Raw genomic sequence first — 18,409 nt, 5'->3', positions numbered from 1 at the left:
GAGGGGTTGAGGGTGAGGGTGAGTGAGGGTGAGGGGTTGAGGGTGGGTGAGGGTGAGTGAGGGTGAGTGAGGGTGAGGGTGAGTGAGGGTGAGGGGTTGAGGGTGAGTGAGGGTGAGTGAGGGGTTGAGGGTGAGTGAGGGTGAGGCTGAGGGGGAGTGAGGGTGAGGGGTTGAGGGTGAGTGAGGGTGAGGGGTTGAGGGTGGGTGAGGGTGGGTGAGGGTGAGTGAGGGTGAGGGGTTGAGGGTGAGTGAGGGTGAGTGAGGGTGAGGGGTTGGGGGTTGAGGGTGAGGGTGAGGGTGAGTGAGGGTGAGTGAGGGTGAGTGTGAGGGTGAGGGTGAGTGAGGGTGAGGGTGAGTGAGGGTGAGGGTGAGTGAGGGTGAGTGAGGGTGAGTGAGGGTGAGTGAGGGTGAGTGAGGGTGAGTGAGGGTGGGTGAGGGTGAGTGAGGGTGAGTGAGGGTGAGTGAGGGTGAGGGGTTGAGGGTGAGTGAGGGTGAGGGTGAGTGAGGGTGAATGAGGGTGAGTGAGGGTGAGGGGTTGAGGGTGAGTGAGGGTGAGGGTGGGTGAGTGAGGGTGAGTGAGGGTGAGGGGTTGAGGGTGAGTGAGGGTGAGGGTGAGTGAGGGTGAGGGGTTGAGGGTGAGTGAGGGTGAGGGTGAGGGTGAGTGAAGGTGAGGGTGAGCGAGGGTGAGGGTGAGTGAGGGTGAGGGGAGATGTATATGGGCATATAACGAGAAAGCGAAAGTGAAAGAACAGGTGATGTGGAGGACTCAGAGGTATTCAGAACGGAGCCGAACGCAGAGGAGATGGCTTCGAGCTCCAGTACAGGTAGAGAGAGGAATGACAAGGACACGAGGGCAGCTTTGGAAGGACTTCTGCTGATTACCTTCAAGTACCGTCTTCCACTGCCAAGTAAACTGCTCTCAGGACAGAAAGGGCAGAGGGGGAGCATGAAACAGAAGACAGGTATAGTGACTAAGCAAAGGGCAGGGCGACAAACAAGAATAATGATCATACGGATAGGGGTTCAAAGGCGGCAAGGATGAGGCGTTCAAAGGCGGCAAGGATGAGGCTCATGAAATTACGCGTTGGCAATTTGGATAACTACATTAAATGATTACGTTAAACAGAGTAGGCTATAGCCAGAGAGAGGAGGCATGCAGGGAAAGAAGTTAAGGCAAGAGGGAATCCAGGCCAGACTCTCCTGCTCTGGATTCATAATAGAGTGTGAAGAGGGTTATTAGATGACGTGCAATATTAGGATGTAAAACTGTTAACAAAAAAAACCTTTAGAAATAAACATTTTTACGCAATAAAGTGCTATAGTAGTTTGATGCACTAAAATCACACTAACGCTGCTATGATTGGTTCCTGGCAGTGCTCTTTGCAACCAGACTGGAGATGCATATGAAGCGGTACTGATTCTCACAAGAATGAAAACTGGTCTAATGAACAGACTATATGTTTACAGACTCATCTATGAAACAGCAACTTTGTTACCCACAAAAACATAACTAAAACAGACAATAGGTCCAGGTCATTGTTGAGATTGCACACAACTTAAGACACCGAAGGGGAGACACACGGCGGGCAGGGGAGGGGGCGGAGCGGGGAGAGCGGCATGAGGGTGTGAAGCAGCCGGGGCCTTTGAAGTGAAGCTAAGCTTCACTTCAAAGGTGTGGGAGGAGTGTGGCTTTGGGAACAGATGGCGATTTGGTGATGTGCACGCGCCATTTAGGTCAATGCGCTTGCGCATTGACCTAAAAGCGCACGGGCACAGCACCAAATCGCCGCAGTTAGTTAAACTTTGTTTAAAGCCCTATAGTCTCGCTTCTCTCAATGCGCATGCGCATTGATAGGTCACGAGACCTAAAAAGGGGCACTTTCATAGAGACTAAGCACAGCCTAGCTTAAGGGACGTTTTACACAAAGCCCAGGCACATGGTTCCAAAGGTTGCCCCAGGCAAACCTCAGTACGTCGTCCAAAGGGCATCTCAGGTTAGGCCCGATAGAAGGCCCTAAGAGTGCTTCAAGCAAAGGCAGATGTCCAGTCCAAAGGAGAAGTCTGGCAAAAACACTGATAGAAAAGGCACTAAGACTAAGGTTGGAAGGCACCCAGCAGTTCCCTGTAAGGTATCAAGGAAGCCTCAAATCAACCATCTTGAAACAAACCGGAATGAAACACTCACTTACTATACAGGAGAGAAAATGTCCCCCAACATACAGATCAGGGATTTGTCTATAGAAAAACCCCTTAGCAGAAAAGAAGAAATCCAATGCAACACCTCTAGGTGGCCGCATGGGATGGGACTAGGCATCTGGCAGTCCCTGAATATGATTGAAAGGACGACATGAATGAGACTTGCATGGTCTTAGTCTTCTCCTCATACTGCGTAAAACTTGTCACACTACTTCCAGCTAGTCCAGCCACCCGTGAGAATGGAGTAAAGTGATTATGAAATACAAGTAAAACGTGTTCATAAAATAAACAAAACAACGTGTTGCAGTTTATTACCAACGAGTCCCACTGCTACATCACCATTATCTTTTGTCTGTTCGATCCTATCTAAGAGCAGGGGAGTGCAATCTTTTATCATGGAACTTGTAAAAATAACCAAACACTGAGTCAAAACAAAAAGTAATATACAGTGTCTGTCACAACTCCATCTGCACATTCTTTTTCCAAGCACTGATCACCCAACCACTCACCTTTTCAGGTCTGGCACATCCTTGCTCCAAATTGAAGGAGACCCTTGTATCCAACAGACGTCGTCCGGTTTCTGCCAAGTACAGGTTGATGTAATAGGTCTGGTTGGAACAGTGCAAGGATTCCTAGAGAAAATAGGAGTAAAATGAATAATTAAATCACGTCCACTGGAATCAGCATGATCAATTAAGGGAGGTAGGAAATAAACCGGGACTCCTCGTCAGTCACCCAGGGTTGTACAGAATCATGCACAACCAATGTTGTATGGGTGGAGGGGGATTGTCAGATCTTTAACAACCATGTGGTCACTGAAAATACGTATGTGTGCAGCGTCACAAAGATTCCATTCTTAAAAGGAGCCAACTGGGAACTGAAAGTCAGACAAGAAAATGTGCAATTGCCCCAGTGATAGAGAGTTCCAAGCTCTACTGTCTCTGAAACATACATAGACTGATTGAAGGCTTCAAAAGTATTTCAGTCAAAATAAAGTTTTTTTAAATTAATATATCTATTAATACAAATATTGGAATGGAGTTAATTACACAAGCAACTAGCCAACATGTTTCGTGATATGCATAAATTTGTCGCTTCATCAGGATTAGCACATAGTAGAGATTGTTTAAAAACCATATTCACCAATTGATGCAAGATCAGAATTCAGACTTGTTAATTTTTTTTTTCATTCGACAGATTGTAACATTGACAGTCTACATTTTTATATCCAATTATAATGGTAGCATTAGGGAACCAATTTCATTTGATGGTCTTCGGAGTTGGATCGATAGATTCAGGTCAGTAAGATAACCCCAAATAGCTTGTCAAATGAAGTGATTACTGAGTAGTCGGAGGAGGACATCTTAAGTTATGGGGGCTAGAGAGCTCTTTATTGTTATCATATCATGTTTAAACTGTGGCATCAATGTGATGAAAGCAAAATGTTGACCATTTATTTTGCTTGATGACCCTCAACAGCAACTTTTCATTCTTTAGCAACAGTGGCTTCAAACTACATACAAAGAGATGCTTGGTGTGTCATTTGCCAATTTTGCTTGGAAGACAAGAAGTCAACTGGTAAAGTTCACCATAGAAATATTAAGTTTGTTGATTTTTAAGATTTGTTCAAAATGTTTTTAGATTTACAAAATGAATGCATTGTTTCATTGACATGAATGTTTTTCAATCTATTGAATAAATATGAGATTTTATTTTGTGAAATACATTGATGATGAATTTAAACATTTTGTAAAACAATGAATATTGTATATGTGCATGTTCCAAATTAATGGATATTTATTTTATCCGAATAAACTGCTGACTTGAGGTGGTGTCAGTCTGCTAAAGTGAGTCTCCAATGTGAATATTTTCCATAATTACCTGGATTTTGTCATCATTCACCAGTGCTACAGAGAATCTCCTGGACATGGGAACTCTTACCTGGGTACGTGTGTGACCTTCATCATCTTGCAATCGTTCATTAAAAGAGTCAATTTTCTGCCCCTGTAGAACAGAAGTCAAGTTAAACTATGCTGGCCTAACAAAGGAGCAACGTGGGAGGGGTGTCTATAAGAGCAGAATGGAAGCATCAAATCAGATCGATATAGAGAAGAGTGAAAACGCAATTCTCATCTTCCTACTAGAACTACCACAATCTGACCAAAGCATTAAACTCACCTACCGAGCTCCTGCTGGATAGGATTGGAAAACCCCGAGATAGCTTGCCTTACCCTAGGTTCCCTAATGTTGACACCTTTTAGCTACCTTTCTCCATTTCAGCATAATCTGCTCTGGAATCTAAAGAAGCACCTCTAGGTGTTACTTCTTGGCATAGTAGAGTTCCAGCCCTAAACTACCAGCATGTCTGAGCTCAAATATCCAATGCTTACCTCATCACTCTTCAACTGGAGAACAGCAGCTACTGTCTTGTCTGCTGTTGTAGCGAAGCTCACTAAAGATACCTGAAATGTGAGGGTAATATATGCAGTAATTAGTTATGGTATGACAGATGCAGAGTTAAATAGATTATTATGTGACTCATTAACAATCTTTTTAGCAATGTAAAAGAAGGGCTTTAAAAATCTAACCAATTACTCTATCCACTGACGAAACTTGTGAAGAACAGGCCTACTCCAAATGCTGCACAACCCATATGTCTTCTAGCCCGTTGACAAATACGGTGTTCCAGTGAGACAGAGCAGAGAGGAGAAAACACTCTTGGATAATATCCTGTCATTTGATCTATTGACAAAACACCAAAATAAAAAAAAGTGGTTATTCTTTAGGGAAAGTGGTTGCAAACATTTTAGAGGTGTTTTGGAGCCAAGCACCATGGAAACTAAAATGCAGCAAATATTTTAGGGATATTTTTAGTGCCAGATAAGCCAATTCCACATGTCTAAGGTGCAGTAGATGCACATGCAGCCTAAATACTGACAGAAAGGCATGAAGTTCTTCTTTCCGGTTACACTAATTTGGGGTGTATGTTGTTGCCATAGTCGTTTTGGGTGTCAATTTGACCAATATTCTGACTATTCAAGCATATCTGAATGCTTGGGAGAAGGATAGGTTTGTGAAGTCTTTCCAAATAAAGAGAGGGGCTCTAGATGCAATATTTTGACAGCGATATGTCAAAAAGAATTTATGGTGTTAGGCCACTGCTCTCAACCTAGCAAGGACGAAATTGCACAACGACCAAATGCCTGGGTTGATTAGGATGAAAGAACAAGTTATACTACCGTCTGTAATGCTCTTTCTGGTACAGACTATATAATCGCAGATTTTTCCCATTTTGAATATTCCCTAGGCATCAGACTGGCGCTGGAAACTTTTCTGCAGTACCTCTACGCACCAGTAGTTGGCGCCATGTGGCTCTCCACTGACATGGTTCCGCTTCAGAAAATGATGTAGGCAGCCTAGTTAGGCGCCACTCCCGTGCACTGATGTCTGTTTCCAACGCTATCCACGCCTCCACACACAGATCCCCAAAAGCAATTTGGGTGTGGCCAATTCCTAGACTTGGTAACTTATTAATGTATAGAGTCCAATTCACAGAACGGGGAGAACAGGAGGGTTGGTGAGAAATCTGCTGTTAGATAGTCTTTCTACCAAAGGTATCTAACTTGTTCTTCTGATAGAGATTTCCAACTGCAGATTCCTCACCTTTTGAATAGATACTACATTAATACCAATTTAGAGGTGGGTCTGTGAATGGACTCAAGCCACCAAGCCCTTAGGACCAAGTGGGCAATATGCCCTTCTCTGCGAACCTGGTTGTCCAGAAAGTAGTCTTTTGTTAACGTCTTGAGTGACACCCGTGCAGTTGCCTGGCAGTTGTCTAGGAGAGGAAATCTGGTGCCAACGAATAGGCAGCAGCATTGGCCTTTGTAAAATGAGCTCACAGTCCTTCCAGAAGCTGGTTTTTGGCCAATGTGTAGCAGGTCAAAATACAGAGCACAATCTATTGGAAAAATGTTCCTTTTCCGCACTACCTTGCCTTGTTGCACTCCAGGGAACCTCCACAAAGAGTGGATGACCCACTCTGTGTTATTTGTGGGGTCGTTGTAAAAGCTCATTGCTCTTCTGGGGTCCAAGCAGTGGAGTTTCTCCTACTACTTAGAAAGCGGCGGCACAGCAAAGAATGGCAGTAAGGTGATATGTTGACAAACGTGAAACAGTGTCACAATTATAGGCACGAAGAATGCACAAGTACTGAGAACTAGTTTGACTGTGAAGAAGATGGTGTATGGGGGATGTTGACAGAGAGCATGATTCTCGCTCACTCGCCACACCAATGTTACGGCAACAAGGAACACTCTTGAGGGTGAGAAGCTGCAAAGGACAGCTGTGAAGCGGCTCAAATTGAGTGAGCATCTAATATGCGAGACTCAGCTAAGGTTCCACTGTGGCATGACAAAGGGAGAGGGGAGAAACAGATGTTGCACACCTTTAAAAAAACTCATCACATAAGGCGATTTAAATAATAGGTTTTGTCCAGCAACTGTAAAAAGACCAAAAGAGCGAAAAGGTACCCTTTTACTGTGCCCATAACAAAATGTTTGATACTTTAGCTTGGAGGGAGTTAATTTGCTATGTACTTCACCAAGCCACACATTTGCCCCAATGACTGGCAAGGAATATGCTACTTACCAGTATGCATCTGTTCTTGGCATGTAGGGCTGCTGACATTCATATCTGTGCATAGATCGCCGCCTAGTGTTGGGTCCGGATGATTGCACATTGTTGTCCTAGAAGAGTCTTCGAAGTATCACGAGATAGGTGGCTCCTCCCCTGGACTACAGTGCACATGGGCATCCTCTCCATCCTTAGATTGTTTTTTGCCATTGTGGCAGAGGTGGAGTGTTGTACAGTAAGAGATGTCCATGCAAGAAAGTGAGAGTTAGAATGAATGCTACAGCTGCGACAGGCACCGGGGAGGAGGGTGGGCGATATGAATGTCAGCAGCCCTACATGCCAAGAACAGATGCATACTGGTAAGTAGCATATTCCGTTCGAGGCATGTGGGCTGCTGAATTCATATCTGCATAGAATGTATAGCAGTTTCTCCCTTAGCGGTGGCTACCTGTAAAGTAAAGTCCACATTTGTAAAGCGCACAATCACCCGTAAGGGTCTCTAGGCGCTGGGGGCCGTCGGGAAGATTAAGCGAGCTATTGCCCAGAGTCACATGGTGCTGGGCTACCCTGCCGCCGGAGCCGGGGATCGAACCGTGGTCCCCAGATTCCAGCGTCAGTCGCCCTGGCCGCGGCGCCACACCTCTCCCCTTACCTGTGCCAGCTGCAGCAGTCTGAAACAGAGTTTTTAGAACAGCCTGTTCTACAGCAGCTTGCTGTTTGGAATGTACATCTACACAATAGTGTTTTGTGAAAGTATGTATGGTAGACCATGTGGCTGCTTTACATATTTCCTCTAGAGGAATGTTTCCTAGGAAAGCCATGGATGCCCCAATTTTGCGTGTTGAATGCGCTCTTGGGGGAACTGTTAAAGTGCGTTTTGCCTTAAGATAACATATTTGAATGCACTTAACAATCCATGTGGCTAACCCAGATTTAGAAATGGGGTTGCCTTTGTGTTGTGGTGAAAAAGCAACAAACAACTTTTGTTTTCCTGAAATCTTTTGTCCTGTCTATGTAATATAGGAGAGCCCTTTTAACATCTAGTGTGTGCAGGGCCCTTTCAGGTACTGACTGTGGATTTGGGAAGAACACTGGCAGTTCTATTGTTTGATTGATGTGGAAGTGGGACACCACTTTTGGCATGAATTTAGGGTTTGTCCTAAGCACGACCCTATTAGTGTGGATTTGGAAGAATGGCTCTTGAATAGTTAGGGCTTGCAGCTCGCTAACTCTTCTAAGCGAAGTAATCGCTACGAGAAACGCCACCTTCCATGTTAAAAATTGTATTTCACACGAGTGTAGAGGTTCAAAAGGTGGTCCCATTAGTCTGGTTAAAACGATGTTTAGGTTCCAGACCGGTGAAGGTGGGTGTCTTGGGGGGATCACTCGTTTGAGCCCCTCCATGAATGCTTTAATTGCAGGCACTCTGAATAGGGAAAGGTGTTGCCTGTTCTGAAGGTAAGCTGCTATGGCAGCTAAGTGTATCCTTAGGCTAGATTGCAGCTATGTAGGTGCAAAAGATAGCATATGATATTTTGAGTTGATGCGTGTAGTGGGTTTATGTTATTGTTGTTATAGTAAATGACAAAACGTTTCCACTTTGCCGCATAGCATGCTCTTGTGGTAGGTCTTCTTGCCTCTCTGATAATGTGCATGCAGTCAGGAGGTAAGTTTAGGTAGCCAAACTCTATGACTTCAAGAGCCAGATTGCAAGGTTCAGCTACTGTGGATGTGGGTGCTGAATGTCTCCATGACTCTGCGTTAAGAGACTGGGTGTTAGTTTTAGTCTTTGATGAGGCACCACGGAGAGTTCTAGGAACATGGTGTACCACGGTTGCCTCGCCCATGTTGGAGCAACTAGGATTAGCGTCATGGAGTGCTGGCGCAGTTTGCGTGCCACTAGCGGTATCAACGGTGCTGGTGGAAAAGCGTAGGCAAATTTGCCTGACCAGTTCATCCATATCGCGTTGCCCTGAGACTGTGGGAGTGGGAACCTTGCGGCGAAGTACCGGCATTTTGCGTTTTGTTTTGTGGCGAACAGGTCTATCTCTGGTTGTCCCCACTGTTGGAAGTATGGTTGAAGCACTGTGGGATGAATCTCCCACTCGTGTATCTGTTGGCTGTGTCTGCTCAGCAGATCCGCTATCTGATTGTCCTTGCCTGGGAGGTGTTCGGCCATGAGAAAAATGTTTCTTTGAATGGCCCACTTCCACATGCTTTGAGCTAGATGTGACAGCTGTGGAGAGTGTGTTCCTCCCTGCTTCTGTATGTAGTACATTGCAGTCATGTTGTCCGTCCGGATCAACACGGTCTTGTTGCACAGATGTACTTTGAAAGCTTTCATTGCCATAAAAATTGCCATCAGCTCCAGTAGGTTGATGTGCATTTTTTTCTGCTGCGTGGTCCATAAGCCCTGTACTGTGTGGTGGAGGACATGGGCTCCCCACCCTATCAGGGATGCGTCCGTTGTCAAGACTATTTGTGGTACAGGCTCTTGGAACAGTCGTCCTTTGCAAAGGTTTTGTGGGTTCCACCAATGCAGAGAGTTGTATGCACGACTGGTCACCAACACTAGGTTGTCTAATTGTCCGTGAGCCTGGTTCCACTGACGTGCTAGGCACTCCTGCAGCGGACACATGTGTAGTTTTGCGTGAGGGACTATGAAAATGCATGAGGCCATCATACCTATTAGTTGCATAAACACTCTGGCTGGGAGCGAGTGTTGGGGCTTGAACCTTTGGATTAGCGTCTGAATGCTGTTTATTCTGACAGAATTCGGCTGTGCTTTCCCTGCTAGAGTGTCTATCGTCGCTCCCAGGTATTGTTGTACGTGGGCAGGCTGAAGATGGGACTTTGGGTAGTTCAGCGAGAAACCTAAACTGTGCAGGAGGTGAATAGTGCGTGACATGTGGCTGGCACATTGCTGGGCTGACTGTGCGTGTATTAGCCAGTCGTCCAGATATGGATAGACATGAATATGCTGTCTTCTGAGATGTGCAGCTACTGTTGCTAGGCACTTGGTAAATACTCTGGGGGCTGTTGTCACCCCGAAAGGAAGGACTTTGAATTGATAGTGCTGATTTTGTATTGTAAACCTGAGATATTTCCTGTGTGCTGGGTGTACCGGTATATGGAAATATGCGTCTTTGAGGTCTAGTGTTGCGAGGAGGTCTCCTTGACGCAACAGTAGTAATACCTGCTGTAGAGTGAGCATGTGCAAATGTTCTGATAAAATGTATTGGTTTAAGGGCCTGAGGTCCAAGATTGGCCTGAGAGACCCGTCCTTTTTGGGGATTAGGAAGTACAGTGAGTACACCCCTGTACCCTGGTGTTCTAAGGGTACTAGTTCTATGGCCCCCTTTTGTAGCATGCTGATGACTTCTTGCTGCAATAAGTGAAGGTATTCTGCGGACATAGGACGGTGTTTTGGGGGTATGTTGGGTGGTGTGGAGATTAATTCTAGGCAATAGCCATGCTGGATAATTTGCCTCACCCACATGTCTGTAGTTCTGTTTTCCCAGACTTGCAGGAACTGCTATAATCTTCCCCCGACCGGTGTTATATGGTCTGGGGGCAGTGACAAGAAGTCACTGCTTGGTATTGGTAGAGGATCTGGTGGTGTTATTCCCTCGTCCTCTACCTTTGCTGGTATTGCCACGGTATCCACCTCTACTGTTTTTGTTGTAGGTGTTTTGCGTGTTCCCTTTGTTGTATGAGTTTTGCTGCGCTGACCCTCCTCTTGCAGCTCCTCGGTTGCTGGAGCGACGAAAGGAGCCGCCTCTGTATTGTTGTGACTGCAAGGCTCGCATAGACTTGGCTGTCTCTGTATCCTTCTTCATTTTATCTAATAGTGTGTCCACGTTAGGGCCAAACAAATAATCAGGGTTTACTGGTTGAGTAAGTAAAGTGGTCTGAACCTCATTTTTGAACCCAGAGATGCGGAGCAACGCATGTCTTCTGAGCAGGACACTGGTATTGATAGCCCTGGCTGCTGTGTCAGCTGCGTCTAACGCACACTTGATGGAGGCATTAGATATTAACTTTCCCTCCTGTATTAGGAACTCTGCCTGTTCCTTATAAAGGTCAGGTAGATGCTGGAGAAGGTGCTCAAGTGTGTCGTAGTGTTCTCTGTCATACCTGGCTAACAGGGCTTGTGTGTTTGAGATTCTCCATATGTTAGCTGCTTGAGCAGCTACCCTTTTGCCTGAAGCCTCCAAAATTTTAGACTGTTTGTCTGGAGGTGGAGCTTCGCCCGTAGTTTGAGAATTAGCACGTTTGCGTGCATTGGATACTACCAAAGAGTCCAAAGGCAGCTGTCCCTTAATGTATGTAGGGTCCACTGGTGCTGGCCTATATTTCTTTTCTATCCTTGGGTTAATGACTCTTGCCCTGGTCGTTTCCTTAACCCCCTCCACGCTCATGACGAGCTGGGCTCGTCATGAGGTAGCCTCCTGCTACGCTGATGACGAGCCCAGCTCGTCATGGAACATGTGTTTTTGCATTTTCCAGCACACAACGGGAAAATGCACCGCATCGATGCGGTTAAATATGTCCCCTGCGTGTTTAAGTACCCCCTTTAGCATTGGCAATGTTATCACTGATCTTTCAGAAGTGTTGAAAGTGTCAAAGAGGAAGTCTTCCTCAATGGGGTCTGCATGCATTTCCACGTGGTGGTTGTATGCTGCTCTTTCGATTAATGCATTGAAAGCAGCTGTGTCCTCTGTAGGCAAAGTTTTTACAGGGTATGCAGTATTATCTTGCACGGGCTGCGAGTCGACAGGATCAGACCTTGGGTCTTGGGTGTCCTGGTCATTGTCCACTGGATAATTATACAGTTCATTATCCTCATATTCTACATCCTCATCTGTGCGTGTGGGAGAATATGTATAAGTTTCTTGCACATGTGTGCTGATGGGCTCAAAGAGAGTTGGAGATGTAGAAGAGTCTCTTTTTAGGTCTCGCGCCTGCGATTACAGGGGCGAATGCCCCTGCTGTCGCAAAGCGAGTCTATTGTAATCATTTCAGTCCTTTCAGCTTTCAAGGACTACCCAGAGACAAGAGACTGTCACGCACACGCAGCCTGCCGGAATCGGATCAGGTCACGCGCGTGAACACGCGCTTCGATTCCGGCAGGCTCTTCAGTCACCATGGATCACGCACACAGAGACACACACACGAGCGCACACACACAGACACACACACCACACACACCACACCTCCCCCGCCGCTGCCGCCCCCGCCCACACACGAGCGCACACACACACACAGACAATTCCCCCCGCCCACACACACACATACAGAGAGACCCCCCCCCCCCCAACTAACCCCACTCACCGCATCGCCCGACTCTGCAGCCTCCGCGGGGCTCTCCCTCGGACATGGGAGAGCCGCGTCACCACTCCTCTGGCCAGGCACTTAGTGTGCGCGGGCTTCTGAAGACGAAGTCCCGCCCCACACCAGCTTTCAGTTTCGCTCATCTTCAAGCGTCTCTGTAGTTCAAAACCTCTGTAGTTCAAAACTGGGCCCCGTCAAAACCGGGCCCCCCGGGGGGCGAGGTACATTTACCTCTCCCGCCCACTGGGCTCCCTATTTTCCCGCTGCCCTGATGCCGTTTGGACGTCGCCAGGCAGCTGCTGCACATCATGTTAGGTGAGTGCGTACCATTGACCTCCCCCCAGCCCAATCTCCCCATTCGGGGTTGTGTGAGGGTAGGGCGGCTCAGCCATGGTTGTGGGCTGCCTTGGGGGATGAGGGTTTGGTCAGCTCCCAGGTGTCACAGTCGTCTTGGCCGGAGTGCCCCCGGCCCCGTGTGTGGTCTGTGGGAGCTGGGGCTGCTGACGGGGAGAGCCAATTGTGCTCCGTGCTACCCCGATCACGAGGTTGGTCTCCTACTAGCTGCCCTGCCCCCCATCTGGTTCCCACCATATGGGACCCTGTGCCATAGAGGCGAGGTCCGCGCCGGCCCTCGCGAGGTCCCATCCACGACTGGGGTTTCCGGGTACCGTGGGATGGGCAGGGAGGGAGTGGGTGTTCAGCGATTAGCCCAGACGAGGTCGCGGCATTGTGACCGGGGCCTGCCCTATCAGCAAGGCCTTGTTAACCCAGTACAGCATTATCTCCCTGTCATCACCGCACCCCTTTGTCTATGGGCAGAGCGGGGAGGTTGGCTCGGGTAGCGGTGTTTGTCGCCGTAAGGAATGCTTGAGCTGGACGCCGACGCGAGACATGCGGCCCTGGATGTAGATGCCACCACCTCCCCACTGCACATGGGGCGCCTTTGAGGCACTGAGTACGCGACGTAACCCTGGCCCTGGCATGCCTGCGCCGGCAGTGGACACTAACACCAAAAGGGGAGCTGACCCCCCCCCACTCGCCCGTCCACCTGCAGGAGACAAATCACCGCACAGATGGCCTGCGCTGCCGCCCCGCGCACCGCCGACTCACGCCCTGTCCCTGCACTGCAGATGATGCCTATATGTTCTTGAATGAGACGGAGGACTCACGCCCCTTCCCCGGCACACTCCTTCTTTCCTCCCTACCCCCCCCCTCCCCTCAACCGTCCCTATATGTTGCATAGCGCCACGCTGGACCCCACTTTACAATAGATGCTCCACAACAGAACCCGCAGTGATCTCCCCCCCATTCCTCTCCCCTGCCTTTCACACTCTCCCAACCCCCAATTTTCCCAGCCAGTATATGGGCGTAGGGAACAGTTTGTTTGCTGGTCAAGTTCCCTGACCGGACCCACTTTCTTTGTTTTACATGGAGATACTAGAGATAACACGATACTAACAGGAGACAACCCCTCAGGGACCTCATACCACCTGCGAATTGCGGAGACGCGATGCCACTCACACACTGCAAGAGGTACACATGAACACCTAGCCACATACGTATTGCACATGGATAAGATACACTGTTCATTAGACGCTGTCATGTTCCTAGCGCTCTCCCAGTGATGTAACTGGGAGGACACGCAGGCGCCCTACTGCTAAGCTGTTTGAGCCTTACCTAACATGGCTGCGGACTAACCCTGCTGCCTGCACCTGCTCACTCCTATGCCTCAGTGAGCTATACTGATACACACATTGCCAATATGAGAGCAGCAACACTGACTCAGCACTAGAGACGCATTTACAGCCGATTCCCCTCCCCATTTCTGACTACCTACAGCTGACTAACACACGACCTATGGGATTTTGGGAAGTTACATTCATGAACCCAATACTGAGTGACCATTGCAGCACGAATATTGATGATAAAATGTAAAACCATGAGATCTACCATTAATGTCATTGGTTAGCAGATGGTTGTACGAGCTATCGCAGGGAATTCGCCGCCGGACCCCCGGGTTGCCGGCTGAATGGCTGTGTCATCCTGCTCAGATCCTAGCACACTGCTATAAGCTCATGCAATCTTTGTGGAGATGTGGATTGTGAAATGTATGATAACCGAATACTGTATAATAAGGATCTTTTGAAAACTTTAAAAAAAAAAAAAAAGGAATGCTTGAGCTGGAGGGGGGTCCGGAGGTTGTCCTGACAAGGTTGCGGCCTTATCATCAGGGTCTGCCTTCACCGGAACGGCCTGTTTACTTTTTGCACGATCTCCCCCTTTGGGCTGCGGGGAGGCAGACTCAGTTAGAGGGTTTGCTGGCCATATGGGGGGCACCGCAGCCAATTATGGGTATTACCTGGGCAGCGTCCCGGTTACGTTGTGCGGTGGGATTCAGGGCGGGCAGGTCGGAGGCAAGGGTGATGGGCCTTTTACAGATGGAGCCAGGCATCCCTCATTGAAGGAGGGGTGGGGGTACAGGCCTGGGCATCCCAGCACTGTTGTGGCCTGCTGGCATTGGGAAGAGGGGTGGGGCTGCGAAGCGGTTCCCCCACCCCTCCCGTTAGGCTGTAAGCATGGCGCATGATCCTGGCCAGGGGTACTGCGGTGCAGGCCCGCGGCAGCTAGGCCCTGTGATTTAGGAGAGGGGAGGGGCTACCCCCTGCTGCCGTGATGGCTGTAGGCACTGCGCATGATTCAGGTCAGGGGTACTGCGGAGCAGGTCGAAGCCAAACGGGCCCGTGATTTGTTATGGGGCAATCCTCCACAGGCAAGACCAACCTGCAGGCACAGACCCCTGGGCACAGATCTGTGCGGGCAGCGGTGAGGCTCATTGAGGCACCCGGAGCTCCTTCGGGCTCGGTCACGCTATATCATTTCACATCCTCCAGGCAGAACAGTGCCCTTTCCAGCTGATTTTTACACGAGGCACCTGGAGTACGTTTGAGAGGAAAAGCGAGCGATTGTGCAGGCAGCGCAGGCAAGAGGTGAGACTGGTTCCTACACATGTTGCTAGGTACCCATCCATCAAGTTTTCAACCATTCGCCCTTTGATTAATGTGGTTTTGATACGACCTCACAGGCGCTCATGTCTCCCAGATGGGAGAAACATGTGCAATTAGCTTCCAGGTCTTTGCCTCGCCATATTTCATCCTCATGCTCCTAGGAGAATAGGCGCCCCTGCCCTCCCGATCAATTTTGTTTGTCCCATTTACAGTACGGGGGTATGGTCGTTTGCACTGTGCAGGTCTCCCTTTTCATTAATAATGAAAAATAATTATTTTTGATAATGAATAAAGCCTGGGCCGGATGTGGCCATCAGGGCGGAGGGAGCTAGAATCACTTTTTAGGTCTCGCGCCTGCGATTACAGGGGCGAAAGCCCCTGCTGTCGCAAAGCGAGTCTATTGTACATTACAGCTGCAGAAACAACTCTCGCAGCGTGTGTGCCACACATTCAGCGCAGCCCAAGTTTAGACCAGGCAGGCAGGGGTTTCCCTTTATAACCGGCCCCTTCACGCGGCGATGACATTGTTCGCCCACAATTTTCTGTCACGTCCAGGACTAAGCTTCCAAGGCCTCCAGTCTGTCCTGCAACACTTACTTGTTTTTTTAGAGGAAACACTGAAGGATTAAAGCAAGAGTAATTACTGGGCTTTCAGCTATGAAGGTGCATCATAACTGAAAGAATTGGCTCAGCAACCACGCTGAGGAAGGAGCAACCTTAGCAGCAAAGAGCTCTCCAACACCCCTGGCAGCTCACTGCAGCCATAGCAACAGAGCAGGGCTGTCCCAGACAGGGCCCGCTGTACAAAAGCATCGATAGTTCGAATTTCGCATACAAATGGACTACTTTATGTACTGCAAAATTGCAGAGGGAGGGAGTCAAAGTTCCTGAGGTGTGTGTGCAATTAATCAGCTCCTGTGTATTACTCTTTACCTTCTGTCTTTGTACACCTCACAAGAGAGCTGCCAGTAAGTCGCATGCAATGCTATCCCTGCTACACCCTCACGCTCACATACCCCCAACACTCACACCCCCTCACCCTCCCTCACACCCCCTTACCCTCACACCCCCTTACCCTCACACCCCCTTACCCTCACACCCCCTTACCCTCACACCCCGTCACCCTCAAACACCCTCACCCTCAAACACCCTCACCCTCAAACACCCTCACTCCCTCTCGAACTCACACACCCTCACACACCCTTAAACCCTCGCCCTTACACCCTCACACGCCCACCCCCTTCCTCACCCTCACACACCCCATCACCCTCACACACCCTCACACCCCCTCGCTCCCCACACCTTCCCACACACCCCCTCTCACCTTCACACACCCCCTCTCACCTTCACACACCCCCTCTCACCTTCACACACCCCCTCTCACCTTCACACACCCCCTCTCACCTTCACACACCCTCACACACCCCCTCTCCCCCTCTCACACCCCCTCTCACCCTCACACACCCCCTCTCACCCTCACACACCCCCTCTCACCCTCACACACCCCCTCTCACCCTCACACACCCCCTCTCACCCTCACTCACTCACCCTCACTCACTCACCCTCACTCACTCACCCTCACTCAATCACCCTCACTCAATCACCCTCACTCAATCACCCTCACTCAATCACCCTCACTCAATCACCCTCACTCAATCACCCTCACTCAATCACCCTCACTCACCAGCATAGCATCACAAAACACAGCATAACATAACAAAACACAGCATAGCATAACAAAACACAGCATAGCATAACAAAACACAGCATAACAAAAAAAACACAGGATAGCAAAAGATAGCATATCCTAATTATTCCCAACTCTCCTTATTATTAAGCAACATCTGACAGTTTGCAAATCATCTTTATACACTAAATCAGAGTTTTCGAAAAAATGTATGCAACGCATTGTCATACACAATGCCAATAACTCCAACTTTAATGCTGCGAGACCTATTGCATTGTAAATGCTTGTCCTTTTTAGTGGAATTCGGTAGGTTTCAGCAAAAGTGTCTGGTCTGATTTTCCTTTTTAATACGGTAAGTTTGCCAGTATCTGGGTCCACATACAGCTTGGTCTGCTCTTCTGTGGAGGGCTCTTGCTCTTCATGTGCTTGAGCTCTTTTCCCCGTTATCGCCTTTCTTGTTTGTGTCGGTTCGATTTCCGTCGTTGGTTCGACCGAATTTGATCGGTCCGAGGGTCTTTTGTGCTTCAACAGTCTTTTTAGGCTATATGACCTTTTTCGGTGCCGTGGTTGTGATCGACCCGACTGTTTTTGTTTGTTCGATAACCACTTTTTTTGCCTTGTGTCTTCGGAGCTTGGTGCTTCGGAGCGATGTTTTGCCTCGGCGCAATCGCCCCTTTGGCCTCGATTCTTGCCTTCGGCTCGAGTGTTCTTGTTTGCACCGTCTTTGGCTTGTCGACTTGTTGTTTCGGCTCGACAACCCTCTTCTGCTGGAGTCCTTTGTTTGTGTTGCCTGGCGTCGACATCGATCTCGTCGGTTCGACAGCTTTTAGTTTAGGCATGTCTCTGGGCGTACTGGCTCTTGGCTCGACAGCCCAGATATGCGACCCAGCCATGTCGACGTGTTTGGTCGGCGCCGATGGATCCGCACCTTTCGGTCCGAAGAGTGGGAACTCTATCAGTTTCGGTTTCTGTTTTGCTTCTGTAACTTTCGGTTTCGATATTACCAGGTAATGGTAATGTTGCACCAATGGCTCTTGCCTTATGTTCTTAGCCGGGCTGAATTGCGGGGCTATAGAATCGATGTTTAGATCTTGGCTAAGGCCTTCCGGCGATGCCTCGACCTGAGCCTTTGGAAGCATATCAGTGAATGTACTGGGCTCCGTACTCCCGGTTGGCCCCGTGTCCTCGCCGGAGTCGTCCTCGACGGCTCCGATGCCTGGATCGTCGTCCCCTACCTCGACGATGTCGTCTTCTTCGTCGACGTAGTAGTTGGAGTCATGTTCCGACCCCTGCTCCGACTGCTGGTCTGAGTCCTCAGCTTCGACGACCTCTTTGTCGTCTTCAAAGATGTTCTCCGGGTCAGGCGCTGGCTTCTGCATAGTCTGCCTCGCTGCTCTTCGAACCCGAAGTGTTTTCTTTGAACGGAACTGCGCACAAGCTAAGCAGTCGGCTTCATTGTGGTCAGGAGATAAACACTTGTTACACACAGGGTGTTTATGTGTGGGAATTTCGAGTTACAATTGGGGCATCTTTTGAATGGACTTCGTTCCAT

At 48.8% G+C, this 18,409-nt stretch overlaps 1 protein-coding gene across 1 annotated transcript in view; it reads right to left on the bottom strand.

The window, feature by feature from the left end:
* Positions 1 to 18,409, bottom strand: part of EMC1 (ER membrane protein complex subunit 1) — a 320,125-nt gene that overhangs the window by 214,296 nt on the left and 87,420 nt on the right. Inside the window, exons 9-11 of the mRNA XM_078642497.1 lie at positions 4,587 to 4,658; positions 4,138 to 4,200; positions 2,706 to 2,828 (exon numbers count right to left, since the gene is read on the bottom strand). Of these exons, the coding sequence (XP_078498623.1) occupies positions 2,706 to 2,828; positions 4,138 to 4,200; positions 4,587 to 4,658 (258 nt within the window). The remainder of the gene's footprint in view (positions 1 to 2,705; positions 2,829 to 4,137; positions 4,201 to 4,586; positions 4,659 to 18,409) is intronic.

Source organism: Lissotriton helveticus, chromosome 5_1, assembly GCF_964261635.1.
Source record: "Lissotriton helveticus chromosome 5_1, aLisHel1.1, whole genome shotgun sequence".
Classification (NCBI taxonomy): Eukaryota; Metazoa; Chordata; class Amphibia; order Caudata; family Salamandridae; genus Lissotriton; species Lissotriton helveticus.
Note: the sequence above shows the minus strand (reverse complement) of the source record. Positions and strands in the feature narration are given on the sequence as shown.